This window comes from Ochotona curzoniae, unplaced genomic scaffold (assembly GCF_017591425.1).
Source record: "Ochotona curzoniae isolate NIBS_2020 unplaced genomic scaffold, NIBS_Ocur_1.0 contig_66, whole genome shotgun sequence".
Lineage (NCBI taxonomy): Eukaryota > Metazoa > Chordata > Mammalia > Lagomorpha > Ochotonidae > Ochotona > Ochotona curzoniae.
In genome coordinates this window covers 3009241-3030105 of record NW_024466512.1, presented here as the reverse complement: position 1 = coordinate 3030105, position 20865 = coordinate 3009241, and the positions used below count along the sequence as shown (strand labels likewise).

The 20865-nt window shown below is 54.7% G+C and overlaps 1 protein-coding gene across 2 annotated transcripts in view; it reads left to right on the top strand.

Moving 5' to 3' along the window:
* Positions 1–20543, top strand: part of DOCK1 (dedicator of cytokinesis 1) — a 410700-nt gene extending 390157 nt beyond the window's left edge. For both annotated transcript variants that reach the window (XM_040991937.1, XM_040991936.1), the window contains exons 47-52: positions 1838–1975; positions 7088–7233; positions 13319–13517; positions 15365–15518; positions 16565–16716; positions 19454–20543. In XM_040991937.1, coding sequence (XP_040847871.1) covers positions 1838–1975; positions 7088–7233; positions 13319–13517; positions 15365–15518; positions 16565–16716; positions 19454–19549 — 885 coding nt within the window. In that variant the 3' untranslated portion in view covers positions 19550–20543. The remainder of the gene's footprint in view (positions 1–1837; positions 1976–7087; positions 7234–13318; positions 13518–15364; positions 15519–16564; positions 16717–19453) is intronic.
* Positions 20544–20865: the final 322 nt, after the last annotated feature.

Here is a 20865-nt window from a genome sequence, read left to right as displayed (position 1 = left end):
ACTCATGGGAGCAGATTAGAGGGCTGGCTCTGGGGAAGTCCTCTTCCTCTCTGGGCCCTGGGAGACCCTTTAGGGATGGAAGTTCCTGAGGATTCCATCCCATTGCAAGTCGAATTCTGGGGGTGGAGTTTTAATATTGACCTGGGAGATTTTAATGCACATCCGAGTTGGAGCTTCCTGAACTAAGGGCCATCTGAAGACTGCTTGCGACCCCAGAGCTGTCCTGGCTCTGTGTATTCGGCACCTCTTGCATGGCTGCGAGCTAAGTGTCTCGTTCTCTTAAAAAGTCACAGCTGTAACTCAGCCCTCAAAGTACAAAGGTCAAGGGCCCAGATCCTGTCCTCCAAAGATTATCCTACTGCTCAGTGTGAGGACTATCAAGAGTGACCGATTCGCTTGCCTGAGTTCCACCTGCCAGATCACAGCTCTGACAGGTCTTGGCAATAACCTACATCAATTGGTCTGAACTCTTCCCCCTAGAGTTTTATCTCACCTACCAAACAGGATTAGGTTGATATCTGCACATGGGGGAGACTTCCCCTCCCCTTCAAAAAGGCATTCAGGACTTGGGGTGGTTGTGCCCCTGCACGTGTCTGCCTTCTCCCTTCTGCCCACCCCAATGAACATATCACATTGACCATGTGTCGCTCAGGGCACCTTTGTCACCCCCTAGGTGGCTAAGACAACTAAGGGATCGCAGCAAGGACTTGGCCCCAGGGACTCTGCCATCTGCATGGGTGATGATTGGGGAGTACTGAAACCACCCACCTAGTTCAAAATCTTTCCTGCCTGCTGTCCTTCTGGGCATCACTGGCCAGAACTGGGCAGCGGGCCTCAACATCCACAAGACTGGCTTCCTGTGTCTGCAGCCTATAGGTGGCCCAGCAGCCATGAGCACCAGGGAGCCCTCACTCTCTCCCGCCTTCCCTGGCACACCCGAGAAGCAACAGCTGCGTGCTGTGAGGGTGACCACAGGCATCTGAGGCGTTGGTTCTTCTTGACCAGCTTCCTTGAATTTGTTCACATGAAATCCACTTGGGTGCTTATTCGCTGACTAATAGATCTACTCATTAAGACTGGTGCTCTGCACTAGGAGAAAATTTGGTTTTCATCAAGATTTTGATGTAATTGTGAATTATTAACAGGAAGCGATGTAGCTTGATTCTGTGGAAGAATGCCTGATCAGTGGGGAAGGAAGACAAAGCAGGGGGCACGACCACTAAGGCACTAACTCAGGGAGTGGGAAAGAGAACGTGTCTCTTCTGGCACCTGGAAAGGTCACCTGCGTCTCCAGTCCTGGAAGCAGAATGCTGGCACGGATATTCTGTGACAGCCACGTGGCAGAGATGCGATTGTTTTTAGTTTTCAGGAAGCATAAATTTGGTTTGGTTTTCCTTTCAGAATAATATCCTTCGGACGGCAAATCACATGCCATTAGTTTTGTAGATGTTGACCTAGGGTTCTCCACTGACCCTGCAGGCAGCCTTTAGTCTTAGTTAAAAGGTGTTTATACCCAGACCTGCCTCCTCGCTAGTAGAACAGACTACATCTGAACACGTTCAGCCCCTCTGCAGGCCCCGGGGAGTGCTCGGAGACCGCCCGTGTACGTGTACAGCCAGCTAGTCGAATGCTCATCATATGGGGATGCCACACTGGCCATTCCAGCTCAAGACCCAAATGATTTTATTGAAACGTTTTGGCCTGTGGGGGCAGCACTCCTGCTGATGAACGAAGGGGAAGCAGGTGCATTTGGCACAATGCCGCTTTCCCCTGCTGTGTGTGGCTCCTCCTAGATCATTAACCAAGAAATAAGGAACATCAACCTCGTGTTCTGCAGATTCCGTTTTTGGCTGAAGGGATCCGGATTCATGGGGACAAGGTCACGGAGGCGCTGAGGCCCTTCCACGAGCGCATGGAAGCCTGCTTCAAGCAGCTGAAAGAGAAAGTGGAGAAGCAATATGGCGTTCGGACCATGGTACGTGGGTTTTGCCCAGTGGGTGGGCATGGGGTGGACACGTCCCATGGTTCACTGGTGACTGGTTCATTGTGCAGAGGGATGTAGGCCTGCTCAAGGTGCCAGCAGAGCTGGATGGAAGGCAGTCTTCCCCTCGTTCGGTGTGCCACCTCCTTTCATAATTGGACATGTCCAATCATCCCCTGCCCCACTCACCAGCCACAAACAGTGGATGCTTTATGTCCCGGGGAGTTGAGGTCATCTTACTGATCCCACATCTGTGTCACCTGTGACACCTCCCATCCACACATGCGCGCACACACACACACACACTTGTGTAACCCCAGTGCAATGACACTTGTGATACCCCAGAGCAGAGGTTGAGTCGGTGACTGGTCCAAAGTTGGTTTCCAGGAACCTTAACCATGAGGGGAGAAGCAGTGGACATTGAGGTTTGTAGCTTTTGGCTCAGACCTGTCTCCTGAAAGAAGTGGTGACTGACCCAGGCTAAAAATATCAAGTGGGAGGTGACTCAGGGAGGAGTGGGGAGCTTGGGAAGGGAGCCCCTCAGCACAGCCAGGAGGCAGAGGTTTGGGTGGTGAGCCAGAGGCCAGTGCGGGCACAGGCAGGCTTGGGGCATAGGAGAGCTTTCAGGACAGCTGTGGGAAAGGCATGCAACCTCACAGAGGGAGGAGGCTGTGCTATGGCAGAGCTTGGCCTCTGCCCGGCTGCCTCTCTGGGTCTCTGCACGGCTGCGGCTCGGGCCTCTGCATGGCTGCTGCCCCAGACTCTGCATGGCTGCGGCTCTGGGCCTCTGCACGGCTGCTCTCCCAGGCCTCTGCACAGCTGCTGCCCCAGGACTCTGCATGGCTGCAGCTCTGGGCCTCTACACGGCTGCTGCCCTGGGCCTCTGCACTGCATCCGAGAAAGCCTCTTAAGCTTGGAGTCTTGGAAAGCGCATCTTGCCAGTGTCAGTAATGCTGAAAGCCCTGTGCCGAAGTCTTGCAGCCAGTTTGGGACGGTCTGGCTGGACACAGCCTGCATTTGTCTGAGAAGGCTCTGCCTGGCCCTGGGCCTGACAGTGGGCTGTGGTCTAGGACTGTGTGACTGTCTTCCCAGCAGGAGCTGCTACAGGCTGCTATTCTGGGTGCTGCTGGAGGACCCTTCTTGCAGGCAGAGTCCTCGAGTTATGCCTGTGCAGCCTCCCCCTCATTGCAAAGAGACTGGGTCGTGCAGCAGGAGCCACCAAGGCAGCTCTGGGTTCCAGACTGCTCATATTGCTTTCTAAGAAATGAACACATGGGGTATGGTGAGGTTTCCTCTCTAAGAACCCTCTTTAGCAGTCATGTAAGGGATAGTCCACAGTTACACAGGACTCTGGCTCAGCCCTTTGTCTCCGCTGGGCACAGTGGAGAGCGAAGGCTAGGGCCAGAAATGGGTGTGAGAAGGTGGCGGTTGTGTCTCCCTGAACACAGGTTCCCCTTTGCTGCGTGCAGCAGAGAGCAAAGGCCAGGCCAGAAGGAAGCCCACGGTGCTGCCCTTGGCTGCATGCCCACCTCCCTCTGTGGCCTCCTGCCCTCCTCAACAGGTACAGCCTGGCAGGAGTGAGGCCTCCTGGGACACAACCCAGGACAGGAATGGGGACATGTCCCTCCCTGGGGTGCTCTGTCTTCTTACCTCCTCCCCATCCTGGGACCCCAAAGGCAGACACTGGCGCCAGCCTTCCCAGAGCCAGCCCAGCAGCAGGGCAGACACCCTTGTCAGTCCCTGAATGGCACTGGGGGTGCCACCCCATCTTAGCTGCTTTGGAAGCTCCAAGCATCTGCGAACACTTGGAAAAACAACGTGGCATCATTCTGTTTCCAGAGAGATGGATTTACAAATAAAAAACCCAAAGAAAGAACATAAACCTTGGTGTCAATTTCGCTGAGCCAGCCTAAGCCCTCATCTGAAGGGAGAGGCGTTGGACACCCACTGATTCCCAATACACAGCCCCACCCCCACCCTGCACAGCCCCAACTTCCACGCTGCCAGTTCTGGGGGATCTGAGGTGCCACCATCGCTTTGGGGAAGCCAGCAATCTCTCTGGCCCAGTTGGAGTAAGGCATGTGGACACCAGGCCCCAGGGAGGGAGACCCTAACTGCCAGCTCCCCCCAGCCCAGCCCCCTGCCTCACCGGTGCCTTTCAACTCCTCCAACTCTCTTCTTCCTCCTCCACGTCAGGTGGCAGACGGGAGGGAAGCTGCTGGTTGTGCACGCACCACAGAGGCCAGGGGCTGCCTTGCCCCTCAGGCCCCAGGCGATGTCTTCAGCTGTCCTGAGCCTCCTGGTGGCCCTCACTGCCAGGGGTGTTGGTTGGAAGGCTGAGTTGATGGCACTGGTCTCTGGGTGAATTTCTCCTCATCCCCTCGAGTGGATCATTTCACAGCTGGGAAGAAGGGAGTACCAGGCCAGGACGAGCGAGGCGATATGTGCAGTCCAGGGGGGCTCCAAGGACTCCAGGCTGCCTTCTGCACATGCCCTGGTCAGGAGGGGATGCCAGGTCAAAGCTCCACATTGCAGCAGCTCCTTCCTGGTTACCCCAGACTGCCCCCCGACACCCACTCTCAAGGACAGTGTCACCATCCAGGTATCTCCTGTCTATAGCCACTATGTGTGTAAGGTCTACCAAGCACATTTTCAGGGACCTGTGCCGTGCACCTGCTTCTCACCTTCCTCATCATTAACCTCAGCTAATCCAGGAAGTAAATGTTGGGCCTCCCAATTAAGATGCTCACATCCCACATAGGGCTCGATCCAGCAGGTGAGTCCTGCCATCAGCTTGGACACCTAGATTGAGCTGCTTCTGGCTTCAGCCTGGCCAGGTTCTGGCACTTGGGGGCCTTTGGGGCAGTGGACCAGAGGATGCAACATTGTCTACCCTGCCTGGGATTTCTAGAAAGGAGCAGGGAGGCTCACAGTCAGGCATCCTGCAAGCATGAGCCTGGCCATGGCCTTACACTGTCCTCCATCTGTCATTTATCCCAGTCCATACCCACACAAGCCAACCAAGACTCAGGGTCTCCTCCCGAGGCTCGGCACTGGCCCTTGATTGTTGCTGGGAAGCTCAGGGATCGCTTCCTAGGGCCTTCCCAAGGGCTCCCGTGACCTTGTCTTCCATGGCTGTGCCCTTCTCCTCGTCCATGATTGCCTCCCTGCTGTGCATCTGCTCACCTGGTGCTGAGTCCTCATGGCTGCTGTGAAGGTCACTTTGTCACAATGTGCTGGACGCTTCATAGGATTCACAGCTCCAGGGCCCCAGCCAGCTGTTGGACACCTGGAGCTCCTTCTCACCGTGCACTCAGCTCCCTTCCCTTGAGTTCTGTGGGCTGTGTCCTCCAAGCCCTAGAGATGCCCTGGACGTGGGGTTGCCGGCTCTCTGCCCTTCTTCCCTCCACCTCCAGCCAAAATCAGCTAAAGTGGAGTCTAACCAAGCGTGGTTCCAGGTGGGATTGTCTTCTGCCAGGCTAGTTCCCACCTCAAGCCTGTCTTCAGAGGCTGCTGTGGCACAGGAAGGAAGGGGTGAGGACATGGCCAGGCCAGCAGGTCTCAGTGAACTGCACAGAGGGTCAGAGTTCCACAAAACATCCTGGAAAAGAGGCAGTGGCTGAGGTGGGGAGGCTGTGCTGGGTCTGCCAACCAGAGCCCTGTGAACTGCCAGGAATAATAAGGACTCAAAGCAGGGCCCTAGGGGCTTGGGGTGGGGGACACTGCACAGTGAAGTCATGGGCTGCTCTGCTGCGGCGTGGACATTGTGGAAGCTCGGAGTCTCGGGGATCTTGTACAGGGACGTTGTCACAGCGAGAGGCTGAGTCCGCACTGTCTCCCTTTGGGTTGCCTCAGTGGGCTGGTTAATGCTAAGGACGTTTCCATGGAGACGGTCACAGTGCCATCCCTGGGACTCAGTCCAAGACCTAGTAGTGGACTCAGCTGCACCAGTGTGAGAGCCAGCAGTCCGCACATCATAGCCCGCTGTCCACTTCAGCCTTGAAGCTGGCCTGGGGTGCCGCCCACCTTGCCCGTGTCTGTGTCATGTGTGGCTGCTTTGGTGCCATGGCAACAGGACTGTATGGCTGAAATCCTGGTCACCTGGTCTTGTGTGGGCAGAGTTCACTAACTACTGTGTCCTTTCGCAATGTTGTACTTTCTAGTGTAAAAACATCAGATGATGTTTTATGCAAGGTCCTGAACTGAAGATGCAGACTCTCTCTTAACGTGTAGAAGTGGAGTTAGGTGATCCTAATCACCTGCATCTTACCTCCAAGGCTGGAACCCCCAGGTCCCTAGTAGGTTTCTGCGGGTGACCGGCAGAATGTGGGGAAGCCACCCCAGCAGGCAGGAAGTGACCCACAGAAAGACAAGTCTGTGTCCTCTGCTACTGCAAACCCTGTGTGCACCTGTCACATCCCAGGTGTGGCACATCTGGCTCTAGGTGCAGTGCGCTATCTCAGCCAATTAGCCGTTGACACATGACATTGCAGTGACAGTTACACGGGAAATACATACTAATGTGATAGAGAATGGAAAATTCCACTGCGAAACCAGTTTTCCTCGGAATGCATCCATCACCTAGCGAACAGGAGATGCAGGAACAGCTCCGGTTATGTCTTTATTTAGTCCATCCACAGTCACTCACAGAGGAGGAAGTCCACCTTTAATTAAGCCACAGGAGCACTTTATTTTGGTCTAAAGTTCAGTCGTGTGTGTTGGCCATCTGCACCGTTTACCAGCATTCCAAGATGCACGGAACTTGTCTCTACATCTTGTGAATCTTGTAAGCACATTTTAGCAGTCACTCAACGCACTGCTTCTCCGTTGTGACATTGGAATGGGCTGGTGCAGTGCCATGGTGGTAAGGAAAACTGTTGAACTACAGAGACCAAGAAGGTGCCTCCTAGTGATGTTTGCAACACTAGCTTGGGTGTCAAAAGACACAGAACCAATGACCCGTGGTTCTCTGGCCGCAGCGGGAATAGGAACTGCTTGTGGACAGATGGATGCTCATGGTCCCCATCCCTGCAGGGAAGGCTGCTCGACTGCAAGGCTCTGGGCCAGCTGCAGTAGCAAACGAGCCTCTCTCTCTTCCTCTCTCAGCCCTCAAGTCTGGACGACAGAAGAGGCAGCCGTCCCCGCTCCATGGTGCGGTCGTTCACGATGCCTTCATCCTCCCGGCCTCTGTCGGTGGCGTCTGTGTCCTCCCTCTCGTCCGACAGCACGCCATCCAGGCCAGGCTCCGATGGGTGAGTTGGGCCCTGTGCACATGGGACCACAGCTGGGGATGGTTTTTAGATCTCTGCTTCCTTTGACCCCGAGGCCTTCGGGGTCTGGCAAGTTAGGGTTCCCCTTGCTTGTGGAATCCCCCCAAGGGCCAACCTGCCTGCATGTGGCTCCCAAGCTCCCTCTGGAGCCTGGCATGGGGCAGCTTCCAGCGACCCCACCCAGTGTCACGTTGCCTCAGGCTCTATGATGCGGCGGGGTCCTGTTGATTCTCCTGTCATTATGGTTTCTTTATTAGCTGTCTGCCGCACACTCTGCTCTAACACCCGTGACGCTGTGATTCTTTCTTCCCCTCATTCTTCTTGTGGGAGATGACACAGATTGTGGCATTTACTGCTCTCATGTTAAGCCTGCAGCTCTGTAGTCTGGTTTTGTGGTCATCAGCACTCAAGGTATCCACTGAACAGCGCTCTGCCACCTGCTGCTCCCCAGCCCCAGCCACCCCTGCTCCCCTTCTCTGGTTTTGACTTGTCCAGGTACCTCCTGCAAGGTGCATCTCGGCCAGCTTTCTTTGCAAAATCACTTTGCAAGCACACTTTGGCTCCTGAGTACCTGGAGCACAAAAGCAAGTAAGGGGCAAACAGGACCCAAAGTAGCCAGCACGCAGGAAGGCATCAGGTTAACGCAGAGCGCCGTGGTGTTGATCTGCGTGGCGGTGAGACGCAAGTGTGTAAGGCTTGCTTAGAGTATATGAAAAGAAGCGATGTTACATGCATTTTGAACCTCAGAGGGGAACTGATAATTGTTCTGTATGGGGTTGGCACAACTGTCCAATCCCACTTGGTTTGCAATCCATCACCCTATCACACCCGCCAGCACCTGGCCCCGTCCAGATTACCAAAGACCCGCAGGGATGCTCAGCTAAAACGCCCTTCATTGCCAACAATCAATGTGCCCAGAGGAGAGTTGCGACTATGTTCATTTTTTTAAAATTTAAACCATTAATTTTTACCAGTGTCTTATTTTTGCAAGGCCAGTTCCATATGGAACTTCTCAATTTAGAGGTATTTAAATCAGGTGTGCTTGTCAGTGCTTAAAACAAGATTGCTAAAAAAAAAAAATGTCATCCTACTTCTCCCCAAGAAAATCGCTAGGGTAGTGAAGAAAAGGCTTTTCTATTTCCAAGAAGGCAGGGTTAGGGTGGAGGTGGACATGGCACTTTCAGAAAGCGCAGTGGTAAATGCCACCTGTGAATCCTGGGGCTCCAGCGGGCAGCGTCTCTCCAGGAGGCGTTTGTTTAACCTTTAACTGGACGCGTCTTTATTGGAGTCGAGACTCGTGGTCTTTCTCTGGGTTGCCACCCCCGATAGCTAACTAATGTGGAAAAAGTGAGGCTCCAGTCTCAAATGGCATGGGTTATGAGCAGAATAAAGTTCATGTTTTTGCCAGCTGCCTCTCATCCTGGCAAAATTTAAAACTCAACCTTTCTCTCACATCTTTGAGTCCTCCGTGGGATCTCGTCCCTCCCCCGGGGAGGCAAGGTGACCACTGACATTTCATTGTCTTGAGTTCTAAAAGACACTAGAATAAAACTTGAAACCTTGTGGTTGCTGTTAATAACAAGTATGATGTTTAACATATAGCAGATGTTTATTGGTTGGTTAACAGATACCCACATGGAAAAACCAAGGGCCTTAAAATGGCTGCGTGAATTTTCATATGCTAGAATATGACCAACACTGGTGTATTTTCTCATTATTCCCATTTCCAGACAGACACGGTGTAGACAAAGGATTATACAGAGGCTGCCATGTGCGCTTGGCGGCCGCGGCAGTGACCCGCTCCTGGATGGTCGCGTTTCCATCTGCCCCGCCCTCTGCCCACCTGCACCCTGCACCTCACGGAGCTTGTGAACGGTGTATCACATGAGAACCTGTACAAAGGTTTAACATTTTTTTTGCACCAAAATAAATCTATTAATTCTCTTGTTCCATGAACTTGTGGAATTACCGTTGTATTGCCCAGAAGATCTCAAACATCAGACTGTTTTATTTGTAACGCTTTTTTTTTTTTTCCTTTTTTTTTTTTTTTTTATTTAATTTTGACAATCCTTACAAATTTAATTGGGGTAAAAAAAGGGTCAAGGTCTAAAGGGGGATATAGAGGAAGAAGCCCCACCCAATCTCCCGCCCACCCCAAGTCCCGGGAGTGGGGTGCGCTTCGAGACACTCGATCAAGTGGTTCCAATAGTTCACTATCCATGGGTCGTTGCCAGTCTCGCCACCCCAATCATGATGTGGTCATTGAAGAGTTCGTTGATTGACACAGTCCCGTCTAGGGTCTCCATTTGCCCAGTCTCTGCTGCCATCAGATGGCTGAGGTTGTTGCTTGATTTGTCCTGTCTTTCCCTGGTTAGGACTCCGAGTCCGGTGTCTCGAATGGGAAGATCCTCGAAGAAATTTTGAGGTATTCCCAGTCCAGATTCCTGCTGTTTTAGTAGCATAGGGTCCGTCACAGTCCACTGCCCCGGACAGCTGGCGGCTGCAGTTGCTGGGCCGGTTCTGTCTCCACCCGTGTCTTCTTACAGTCCAGCCTGGTTCCACCCTGGACGCATTTGTCCCTCGCACGAACTAGTAGGAGTTGCAGCCCAGTCAGGGCGGCCCACAGTAGCCTCAACCAGGCCCACCTCCTACCCTGGCTTGCCAGTATATATGGCATACTAGCCCAGTCTGTCCCCGGTACCCTTCTGTTGCTACAACTAAGCCCAACAACCCTCACCAACTCTGGTTGTAGCTTACTCCAATGGGATTGGTCAGCCTAGCCTGGTTATCACCCAATCTGGTCCCCATGAGGTGCACAGGCGCTGTGTCCCTGCCTGGTCTAGTCTACCCCCCACCCAGCTCCCGCTCCTCAGTGTAACTTGCTGTTCAGCTAGGGAGCCTCCCCTTTTTCTCCTGTCAGCTCTGCCGCCTCCCTTCCTGGTTCTCACTTGTGTTGGTTGGGTGCTGCGGCTGCATCCGGCTCAGGCTACCTCACCTTGGCATTCCAGCCTGCGTGTTACTTTTGTTACGACCGGACCTGGTTCGACCCACACTCTGTTCTGGCGGTCAGATTTACCAGTGGATGACATGAACAGATTCAGCCTGGTCTGCCCCCGACCCAAGCCAAATGCATGCCAGTGGGACACTTTCTATGACCTCTTGGCTGTTGCCTTGCATGTTCCTTGTGCTGACCTGCAGGGTCTGTGTCTTGCCAGAGGAGTTGCCTGGGCTCCTCCATCAGAACCCCTCCATGTGCCAGGTTTCGCGCATGTCAGTGGGTCCATGTGCCAGTTCGCCTCTTATCCTTGTAGGAACAGTGGTCTTTCCTAACTGGCCATCATCCCGTTCTGGTTCTTGCTGTAGAGTGTTTCAGCTTGGCCATGGTCATCCATGCCCCCATATGGCTTGTACATGGCTAAGTTGAGGTTGGGACCTAGCCTAGTCCGCCCCACATCCACCCTGGTACTCCAGAGCACCAGAACGTGTTAGTGTCTGGCCCGGCCCGGTACCTCTTTTCCCAATCCACATTTGTGCCAAGGGAGAGGATAGCTGTATCCAGACCCTGCCGCAGCCCCGTCCACCTGTCATGACCTCTGCCTTAGACTCTGTGGCTCAACTTTGTGCTTAATGTGAACCAGTTGGAGCCAAATCCAAGCTGGGCATGTCCTGTGTTGCACCCTGTGTTCCAGTCATACTAGTGGGCTAAGGTTTGCTTAGTCCGAACATTCATCTCTCAGTCCCGCACTTTCATTAAGGTTTCATGTCCCGATTCCTGGGAATCACCAGAAATTAGTGTCTCACCTACACTACCGCTGGTCTTACTTTTGGGTGTCCCAAAGCACCTATTTCATATCCTCAAAACCCCAGAGCTCGCCGCTGGGCGGCCAGCAGGCAGAGCCTGGCACCACTTGGTGCACTGGCCGCCCAAGGCCTGGGTCTCTGCCCCCGCCTCTCAACCGGAAGGGTCCCTCCCATGAAGCGCCACCCCCAATGGGAGTTTAACCCCGCCCCTTACCCGGACATTCGAACCGCCCAGCCTACCCTGCCGTCAGCCCAAAGCTGACGGGGGGCAGAGGGGAGCCAGGATTTGACCCCCAGCTCCCTCGCCAGCCCTCGCGGGTACTTACCCGCGAGGGGGCTTAGTTGCCCCCTGGCCAGGGGGATGCTGGCGTCCCTGCCTCCGCCGCAAGCGGCGGAAGCTGTGGCTGGGATTCCGGCATGGTTCGCGCCGGAAGGAACGGCTCCCATCTTGTAACGCTTTCAATGTGAACTTCTAAAAGTTAATAACTCCTTTTTGAAAAACACAATTATATCACTTTATCACACAGAACACATTAACAGGAAATCTGTATTATGAAGTGTTAGTGTTAATTTTCCATTGCTCTAAGCCTCATATGATTTTTTTTACGATCTGCTTGAAACAAAGCCCAAGTAAGATTCTCACCTTCCACCTTTTCTTTAAGCTCCTTTTAATATGTTTTTTAAATGTCCTTTCCTTATAGTTTACTTGTTGAAAAATCCAGGTGGCTTATCCTGTTGTGCTGCTCCAATCTGGATCTTGCTGACGGTGCTTGGTGTGGCTCTGCCTTCCACGTCACCTACATGTAGTTGGGGCGAGAACCTTGCTCAGATCCAGTGGTGACTTGGGGAGCAGGTAGCATCCTAGATTGTTGCATGTCCTTGCGTTCAGAGGCCCGTCATCCCCAGTTACCTGACTCTTGCTGATGTTGACAGCGCTTGGTGAGCAATGCCTGGATTCAGTCCCCTTCCTGTTTAAGCTGTGTTTGCACCATGACAGCAGACCCCACCGTACAGCACGTCCGCCTGGTGAAGCAAGAACAGGAGGCATGACTCCTGTTCCCAGCTGGCTATGCCATCTCTGGGGGTCCCTGGGCAGCTAAGTGTTGCCTCCCTAGTCAGCTAAATCTTGGTGTTGGTGCTGCATTCCCATCCTGGGGCAAGGTTGCTTGTTACTTGGAGCAGTATCTTTGTTTCAAATGTCCTGTTCAGAAATTAGTTCAAGAAAAACTGCTTCCCACATTTCTTCCGCTCCTGGCATCACTCAAAAAGGCTAGCTGACCCAGGAAGTCCAAGAAGCCAGGTCTGAGAAGTGCTGAGAGGAGCAGGTGCTCCTGGAGCAGGCCGGGCCCAGCTCTGTCTATACACAGGAACTGCAGTGTTCCATCACCTGCAGAGGGGACCACGTGGACACTGGGTAGGCACAGGCCCGGGAGCTCTGGTCTCCAGTGTGGACACTGGGCAGGCACAGGCCCGGGAGCTCTGGTCTCCAGCGTGGACACTGGGCAGTCACAGGCCCAGGAGCTCTGGTCTCCAGCGTGGACACTGGGCAGGCACAGGCCCGGGAGCTCTGGTCTCTAACGTGGAACTGAAATGGAGACCGCAGTTTCAGTGCCACTTTCAGAAATCATCACGTAGATTCCCTTCTTGGTGACTGTGCCACTGCACAGTCATTTAAGGAACTATATCTTTTTAAAACCCCCATAACGATATCCTGCCCTTGAGTATGCACTCACAGTTTTCTTGTCGGGCCCTCTTTCCCATCTTCTTCCTGACAGTGGGGTGGGGTGAGCCTTCCCCAGGCTAGTCCCTGTGGACACATCATGATCACAGAAATGTGGGTGGCATGAGTACCCAGGTCTCACGTGCCGGCACCTGCTTCTCTCTCCCCATCATGTCTGTGACTGTGTGTGTTCTCTCCGTGTTTACCGCATGTCTCAGCACAACTGAAGGCCACCTGTCCCTCTCTCGACTGTCTTGCTGCTTGCCGTTCTGCGTGCTGCCACCGTACACGGCAACAAACCGGCAGGTTGGCCAGTCCGCGGGCACTCAGCAGGTCATCTCTGTTTCCTTTCATTGGGATCCAAGCACAGTGTCTACATCTCCTTGTGGTCTGACATTGCGCTCAGCCTCCTATTTAAGTCATTCCCTTCCTTCTGAAGGGCTGTGGGCACCTCCCCGCACCCAGCTCCCTGACCCACGTCTGCTGCATGGGGAGCAAGCGCCCTCCTGGCCAAACGTCCTTGATCGAAACACCCGTTCACTTCAGGTTTGCCCTGGAGCCTCTGCTGCCCAAGAAGACACACTCACGCTCCCAGGACAAGTTGGACAAGGACGATGGGGACAAGGAGAGGAAGGACAAGAAGAAGGAGAAGAGGAACAGCAAACACCAGGAGATCCTGGAGAAGGACTTCAAGCCGGCTGATGCCTGCCCGCCGCAGTCCGAGGCCGTGATTCTGTCCGAGACGGTGAGGGCACGGGGTCCTTGCACGCTGGGCCGTGGCTGTGAAGGGTAACCAGGAAGCCCAGCTCAAGTGCCCCCCAGATTTGGGCTCAAATGTCCCCAGGCTTAATACATCAGGAGATGCGTGGTGATGGCTTTGTTCCCCAGCACCCCATTCTCCCCTCCCAGGGGCTCAGCTCCTCGCAGCTTTCTTGACTAGGGTCCCCACACAAGTCCCAGTATCTCTGAGGGTGACCAGGGATGCTTTGGCTGGCTAAACAACTCCCCACCTTTCCCTTGCCCCTGGCTGGCCAGAAAGCAGTAAGAGTTACTGCCCAGGTGTCCAGATGCGCTCAGCCAGACTCCAAGGGCACCTTTCCTCTGATCCCACCAGCGGCACCTTCAGATTGGTTGCCCACCTCCCACACCCTAGTAGCTCACAGCAAACACCTGGAAACAGGTGGGCAGTGTCACCTGTGCTAACCAGGAGTAAGCCCGCCCTGAAACACCTGTGTCCCGGCCAGCTCTGATTACAGGGTTGCTGGACCCAGGGGGTGGAGGGGGCTCCCTTTTTATAAATATTTTCCTCTCTGAAAACCAGAGAGTGTGATGGCAACCTCATCTGGCTCAGCTCTTGGGAGGGGAAAGCAGGTGCCAGAGCTGTGGAAGCCTTCATGTGGGTGGGTGTGGGCTGGCCAACCTGTAGTCACGTGTCCATGTGGCCTACAGGTAGACAAGGCAAGGAGGAGTTGTGAACTTCACTGGTGCTGGGCCCCAAGTGGTGGAGTCAGATTTCTAGTGACCTACCCCACTTCCCTTGTCAGTTCTTCCAGGCAGCTAGGAGACTAGCTGAAAGCTCTCCTAAAGCCCCGAGTGGAATTCTCACGTTTAATAGAAGTGTTGATTGGATTTCCAGCAAGGGCCAGATCCCATGCAGGTCTCTTGTTCAGTTAGGCTGTTTGAAGGTGTGGCAGAGCGTTGGGATGTGGAGCCAGGAGCAGGGTGGGTTAGCTGATCTGGTTGAAGCAGTCTCAGAACAGGTGTGATCCCCACACCTCGCTGTGGGGACACCTGCAGCCCACAGGGCCAGTGTAGCCTCACACAGTGCCCCCGAATGCCCTCCAAGTCCACAGGTAACGCCAAGGTCAGACCGCAGGTCCCAGACCTTACTGCCAGCATCTAACCCAGGTTCACAGAGGTCAGGAATCCTGGGTTTGGTCCTAACCACCTACCTGTCTCTACCCAGGGGCTACCTCCAGGGGACAGGCACCAGCAAGGGTTATGGGGGCAGAGTCAGGCACAGGGGCTTTCTGTCCAGGCCTCCCTGTGCATGTGACCAGGCCTGGGCCCTGAGGCAGAGCAGCAGCTAACGGCCACACTCCCCTTGACCTCCTCCTCGCCCGGGTCCTCTGCTCTTCCACAGTTCTTCCCCGCACTCCCGCTGGGCCAGTCAGCTCCTTACTTCAATCACGTCATCACCTCCTAACCTCTCAGCGAGGCTCTCTAGGCCAGGACCTGCAGACTGCACCCTGTGGCTCTGCGGGAAAGCCCGCTCTGCTCTCTGCATCACAACGCTCCTGCTGAAGGCGGGCCAGGGCACCTGAGCCATCGCTGCTGAGTCCTTGCCGGTGTCTTCCAGGGGCATCCTGCCTGTGTGTGTTTCCATCCGAACTGCCCCTTTTCAGGAGGACAGTCATAGGGATTAGGGCCCACCCCAATGACTTCGTGTTCACTGGCTCATTGGCAAAGACCCTGTTTGCAGGGAGGGCCACTTTCTGAGGTCGTGAGGGTTAGGGTTTGGATGCAGGAATTTGGGGAGAGACAGAGTTCAGCCAATAACAAACTGTTGTGCTCTCTCTGTCCCCGACACAGATAAGTCCCCTGCGGCCCCAGAGACCCAAGAGCCAGGTCATCAGCGTCCTTGGAAATGAACGGCGCTTCTCCGTGTCGCCATCGTCGCCGTCCTCCCAACAGACACCCCCTCCGGTCACACCGAGGGCCAAGCTCAGCTTCAGCCTGCAGTCCAGTAAGTGGGCACCTGCTCCCTTCCCTGCTGACAGGCACAGAGGTGAGGGTGAGAAGGGGCGAGGTTCTGACACATGCTGTCCCATGGCTGGACCTTGAGACGTCTGGGTGAGGTCACAGAGCGGTGTCCACGTGAGTGGAGGCGGCACCCTGAGGGCAAGGGCTGGAGGGACGGGGCTGGGCGGTGCTGTTCAATGGCACCCAGCTTCCTCTGTGGGTGACTTCCAGTGTGTCCAGGGTCCCCACGGTATGCACCCAGCAGAGGCCCCAGCTCGGGGTCTTCAAAACATTCCTGACATACATACAGTGCGGTCCATTTTGGTTGCAAAATGTGGTTAAAACTCCATGTGCAACTTTGCATAGTGCACTTTTTCGGGCACTTTTGGAGGAGCCCTTGCGTGCAGGGATTGCAGACGTTTTTACCAAGACGAGCTTCCCTTTTCACCCCATACTCCACGACGCTCGTGAAGCCCCACAATTTACCCCGGACAGACAGATACAGGGCTTGTCACTGGAAGCTGGACACCTCCTTCTCACTCTGCGGCCCCACACCTTCCACATCAGCTGGTGCAGGTCATTGCTTGATCATCTCCTGCCACTGCGTGGGCTTTCCTGTTGATGGAGCTTGGGGGTGGGGGGTGCATTGTGAGCCACGTTATCAGACCCTCTAGGCAAGACCCTTCCAGCATTTGCTGAGGGGGCTGACCGTGGCATCCCATTGGATGTTCGCTGAGGCAGGTGACCGACCCCCTGGAAGGCACCAGAGAGGATCCACAGGTCTGTTTTCACACAGGATTGATGCCTGGTCTTAAGCCTGTTTTAGGCATACTATGATACTTGTTCTCTTTCTAGAATGTTCCGGGGTGGGGGGAGTGTCTGCACCCTTTGTGTTCTCTGCCCCTTTCTGTTCCCTCCTCTGGCCTACTGGGAAACAGGATGAGGTGTGCCTGGCTTTGCTGGCCCTGCACAAGGATGGACAGTGAGCCAAGCAGTCAGGCTGTGTGGGCCGGGGCTGCTGGTCCATTTGAAATGATGCCGCCCTTCCAGGTTTGGAGCTGAACGGCATGACTGCAGTGGACCTGGCCGACGTCCCGCCCCCTCTGCCCCTCAAAGGCAGCACGTCTGACTACGGGAACCTGATGGAAAGCCAGGACCTGGGGGGCTCGTTGACGCCTCCACCCCCTCCTCCACACCACAGGGTAAGTTGAGAACTGCACACAGGTATCCCACATGGCTGATGCCAGACAGTATCGCCCAGAGCTGGCGGCTCCTGGGTGGTGACCACCTGCACCATGCATCCGCCAGGTGGACGGGCTCTGGCACTGAGCACGGCTGCCCCCTGGCATGCCTGAGCCCTGCCTGCTTGCTCCAGGCACTAGCCCTGTGTTACAGCACCACCTCCCCACCCGTTACCGCTTGCTTCACTGCTTCAGCCCTGGTCCTGAGACGGGTTCCCTGTGGGCCACACTGTGGTTTTCATCAGTCATCCTCTCTCTGATGCACTGCCTGCTGTGTGGCCTCCAGCTGCCTCCTGGCGCAAATGTTCATGAAACCCAGGGCCAGTTCTGGCACCACCAGACTCCGTCCTGGCACACCAGCACACCAGGCCACTGTTCTGCCTCAGGCAGGCCCCTCTGCACTCTGTTTAGGGCCCCGCCCCTGGCAGGGGTCACTGTGGCCGGGGAGGCTGTGCACGTAGGATGCAGCGCCCAGGCCCACCCTACTCCAGCTCTCAGGGGGCAGCACGCACAGCATCAGACCCTGAACTATCTTGCTGCTCAGTCTCAGTGAGACCAAGTTCTGGGCCCCGGGAAGGCAGGGGGCTCCTAGGTGGCTGCAGCATTGCCCACAACCACCAAGCGTGGTTTGTTTTGCCTTTAGCAAACACTAGAAAGTCTGTTACTTTTTTGGCTGTTTTTTTTTTTTCCGTTTCAGCAGAGACTGTCACTGTTCTGCCTGCTTTTTGTCTCTGCTTGCGGGAGGGGCGCACGAGACTGTTCCTTCTCGGCGTGCATGCTTGGCTGTAGGGACACCAGGCTAGGAGCTCAGACTTTTCCTAGGCAACTGCCTGCCACGTGCTGTTGGGTACTGACCCTGGCAGGACTCTGGGCCTGGGAAACACCCAGCTACGAAGGCTCCGCAGTGACCAGAGCAGTCACTGAACCCACGAACACCCGACTCGGGCAAAGGAGGTCCCGAGAGCTGGAAGGAGCTGTGATGGTCTGTGTTCTGCTGGCGGGTTCACCACTTTCATATGTGTGTTTTAAAGATTTGTATTATTTATTTGAAAGGCAGAGAGAAGAGGAGGAAGGGAGGGGGCGGGAGAAGAAAAGGGAGAGGGACTGAGTTCTCCCATGCTCTGACTCACTCCCCAGATGGCCACAACTGCCAGGGTTGGGCCAGGCAGAAACCAGGAGCCAGGGACTTCCTCCAGGTCTCCCAGGGGGTGCAGGGGCCCCACTGTCCCCTGGGTGCTTTCTCAGGGGATTGGAGTTGAAAGTAGAGCACCTGGGGTCCAGCCAGTACCTGGGTGGGACGCCAGGGTCTCAGCCGCGTTACCCATCTCACTGCAGTGCCGACAATCAGTCATATTTTATTTTCCATATCTTCACCTGCTTGAAAGTAGCATGAGCTTCCCCCAGGTCTCCACACAACTTGTAAACTGGAAATTCTAAACTTGGAATAATGGCCATTCCATCCTGGTCACGAACTGACTCAGGGTCCCCTCAGTGTGGTCTCAGCTTCTTGATTTGGTGTTTCAGGGCCCCGATGCTGCATGGCAAGGCCCTGATTCGGCGTGCCAAGGCCCTGATGTCACATGCCATTGTGAAACAGGGCACTAACCTATGCTCTCTTTCAGTCTCTACTCCATTTTCAGAAATGGTATTAATTCAAGGAAAGTAACTGCCCAGGTCCCTTTGCTGTTTGCCTGTGCAGGTGACATGCAGGTGGGATGTCACCATCAATTATTTGTGAGGGCCCCCTCACACGGACCCTGAGAGGCATTTTAGGATAAGGACCATTTGTCTGCCATGGGGGGCACTAGGCCATCAAGCTGGGCCTCCCATTGACCCGCCCAGGCTTGGCAGTGACTCTGTCTAGCTGTCATCCTCTGCAAATGGCTCCCGCAAACAGCCATCTAGCATTTCACTCACTGGCAATAACCCTGACACTCGTGTGTTGCATGTTCGAGGCTGTGGGGGCGGGGGGGGGGGGGTCTGGCCCTGGGCTACTTCCCAAGCCCACCCGTGTGGCTTTCACGTGGGAGCACGCAGTGCAGTCTGACCTGCAGGCAGGCGTGCCTGTGGCTGAGGACACAGGAGCCCGCTACCTCACGTTGTACAGCATCAGGATGCCATCCCGTGAGCTCTGTCCTGCCTGGGTTCAATACCAGACCATTCTCATGTCACCTTGTGAATGAATCAGGAGGAAACTGGTGCAGTGAGTGGAAGGCTGCTGGGCTCTCTCCTGGAAGAGAAAACCTCCATGGACAGTCCTGGTCCTCTGTGGCTCGCCTCTGCTTCATCCTGTCTGTGATGCTTGCCCCTTCCCTGCTTTGTTCATACATCTACCTCACTCATCTACCTGTTGGCTCAACCTGTGCTTACAGGTGCCTTACTTGTTGTCTGGTGTCTGTGCAGGGACTGGGAACCCCCAAAGCAGACCACCACTCTCATGCAGCCGGTCCTCTCAGAGCATGGGAGGGGGTTCCCTCTGTCACCTCCTGGGGCTGTGCAGACAAGTGGGGGATATCAGACAGGCCTGAGTCTGCCAGCTGCCCAGGGTTGAGTGGGGCAGACCGTGTCTCATGGAAGAACCGTTATGGCCAAGGGTAACATGGGTTAACTGCTGCGTGCCAGGCCAGCCCCAGCCTGGAGACATCACTTTCCTGTTGGAACATGGATAACTGACCTCTCTCCCACTCATGCTTTTCAGCATCTGCCACCCCCGCTGCCCAGCAAGACCCCTCCTCCTCCCCCTCCAAAGACCACTCGCAAGCAGACGTCGGTGGACTCCGGGATCGTGCAGTGAGGGCAGCATAAGAGCCAGCAGCCATCTCCCCTCCAGCCGTGGGGCCCTCCCGTGTCTGGGGCTTGCCACTCTGGGCCTGTGCTGACCTGTAGTGCAATTGCAGTCCTCAAAGGGAGTGACTTCTCATCACGGGGGGCGTGGCCTTGAGCATCACTTAGCAAGGGATGCGGTTCCCCAGTGCACACTGGTCTCAGGGCCTCTGGGTGTGTCAGCCTGGAGGGAACCTCCACATCGCCCAAGTGTCCTTCCAACCTGTGCCAAATGAGTTGTATTAGCAAAAAGCCCGACTTCGCCAGGTGGACGAGCTTAGGCTGTCGCTCCATTACTGCCTGAGTTGCAATGGTGTGTGAGAATTTTGCTCTTCTCTGGCTTGCTCTCACACCGCATGCGAGCAGTCCTCTCCTGGGAAGCAGCGGGGTGACCTGCTGCTGGTTGAGTGTCTTTAACCCACATCAGCTGTGTATGTTCAACACTTCCTGGGAAGCTCCTTGTCCCCCACGATGTCATTTCGAATAGGACGTGTCTCGGTTACTGAACAGTGACTGGAAACGCCACAAGAATTCCCGGCCCAGCGGGGCCGTCTGCGTGTGGATGCGGGGCTGCGTTCTCCTGTCTGGAAAGGCCGTGCCGGGTGATTCTTGGGGTCTCCTGTGCTCCCCTCCTGTACAGAAGTTTGTGTATATGATGGTTCTGGGAACCTGTTCTCCCAATTGTTACAAAAGATATCCACCAATCATTCCCAACATGTATAAAAAACAGGAACAAGTAGATTAACATCAAAAACAAAACCCACACAAATAAAATCTTCTTTTCAGAGCTCCCAAGTTCTGAAAACACTGATGGACAATGATTATTTTTTTAAAAAATTAACTTCGTGTAACCTAATGCTTTTATCATCTATATATTTTTTTATTCACTATAATCATGATATTCTTCTAGTAGTCTCAAATGTTAATCATTGACAATGGCAAATAAAGGATTATTTAAAAACACAGTGTCTGATGTCAAACGCCAGTTTTTGCCCCAAGTTCAGAGGCTTCCGGAAGCCAGGCTGTACTGTCCATGGTCACTGAGTGGCAGCTGAGCTGGAGAGCATCCATCCTGATGGGAGTTGGGCAGGTGCTCCACGGCTCCCTTCCTGCCCCCCGAACCCCGGGCTCTGGGACTGCACTCCTTGCCTGTCTGGGCATCTGCCCCTTCGAGGAAAGTCTAATGAGCTGTGTGATTGAACTTGAGAGGATGGGAACTGCTGAGCCTTCCAGACTGGACCTGATGGAGCAGGAACCCGAGAGCCAACAAGCTCAGAGAACCTGTCT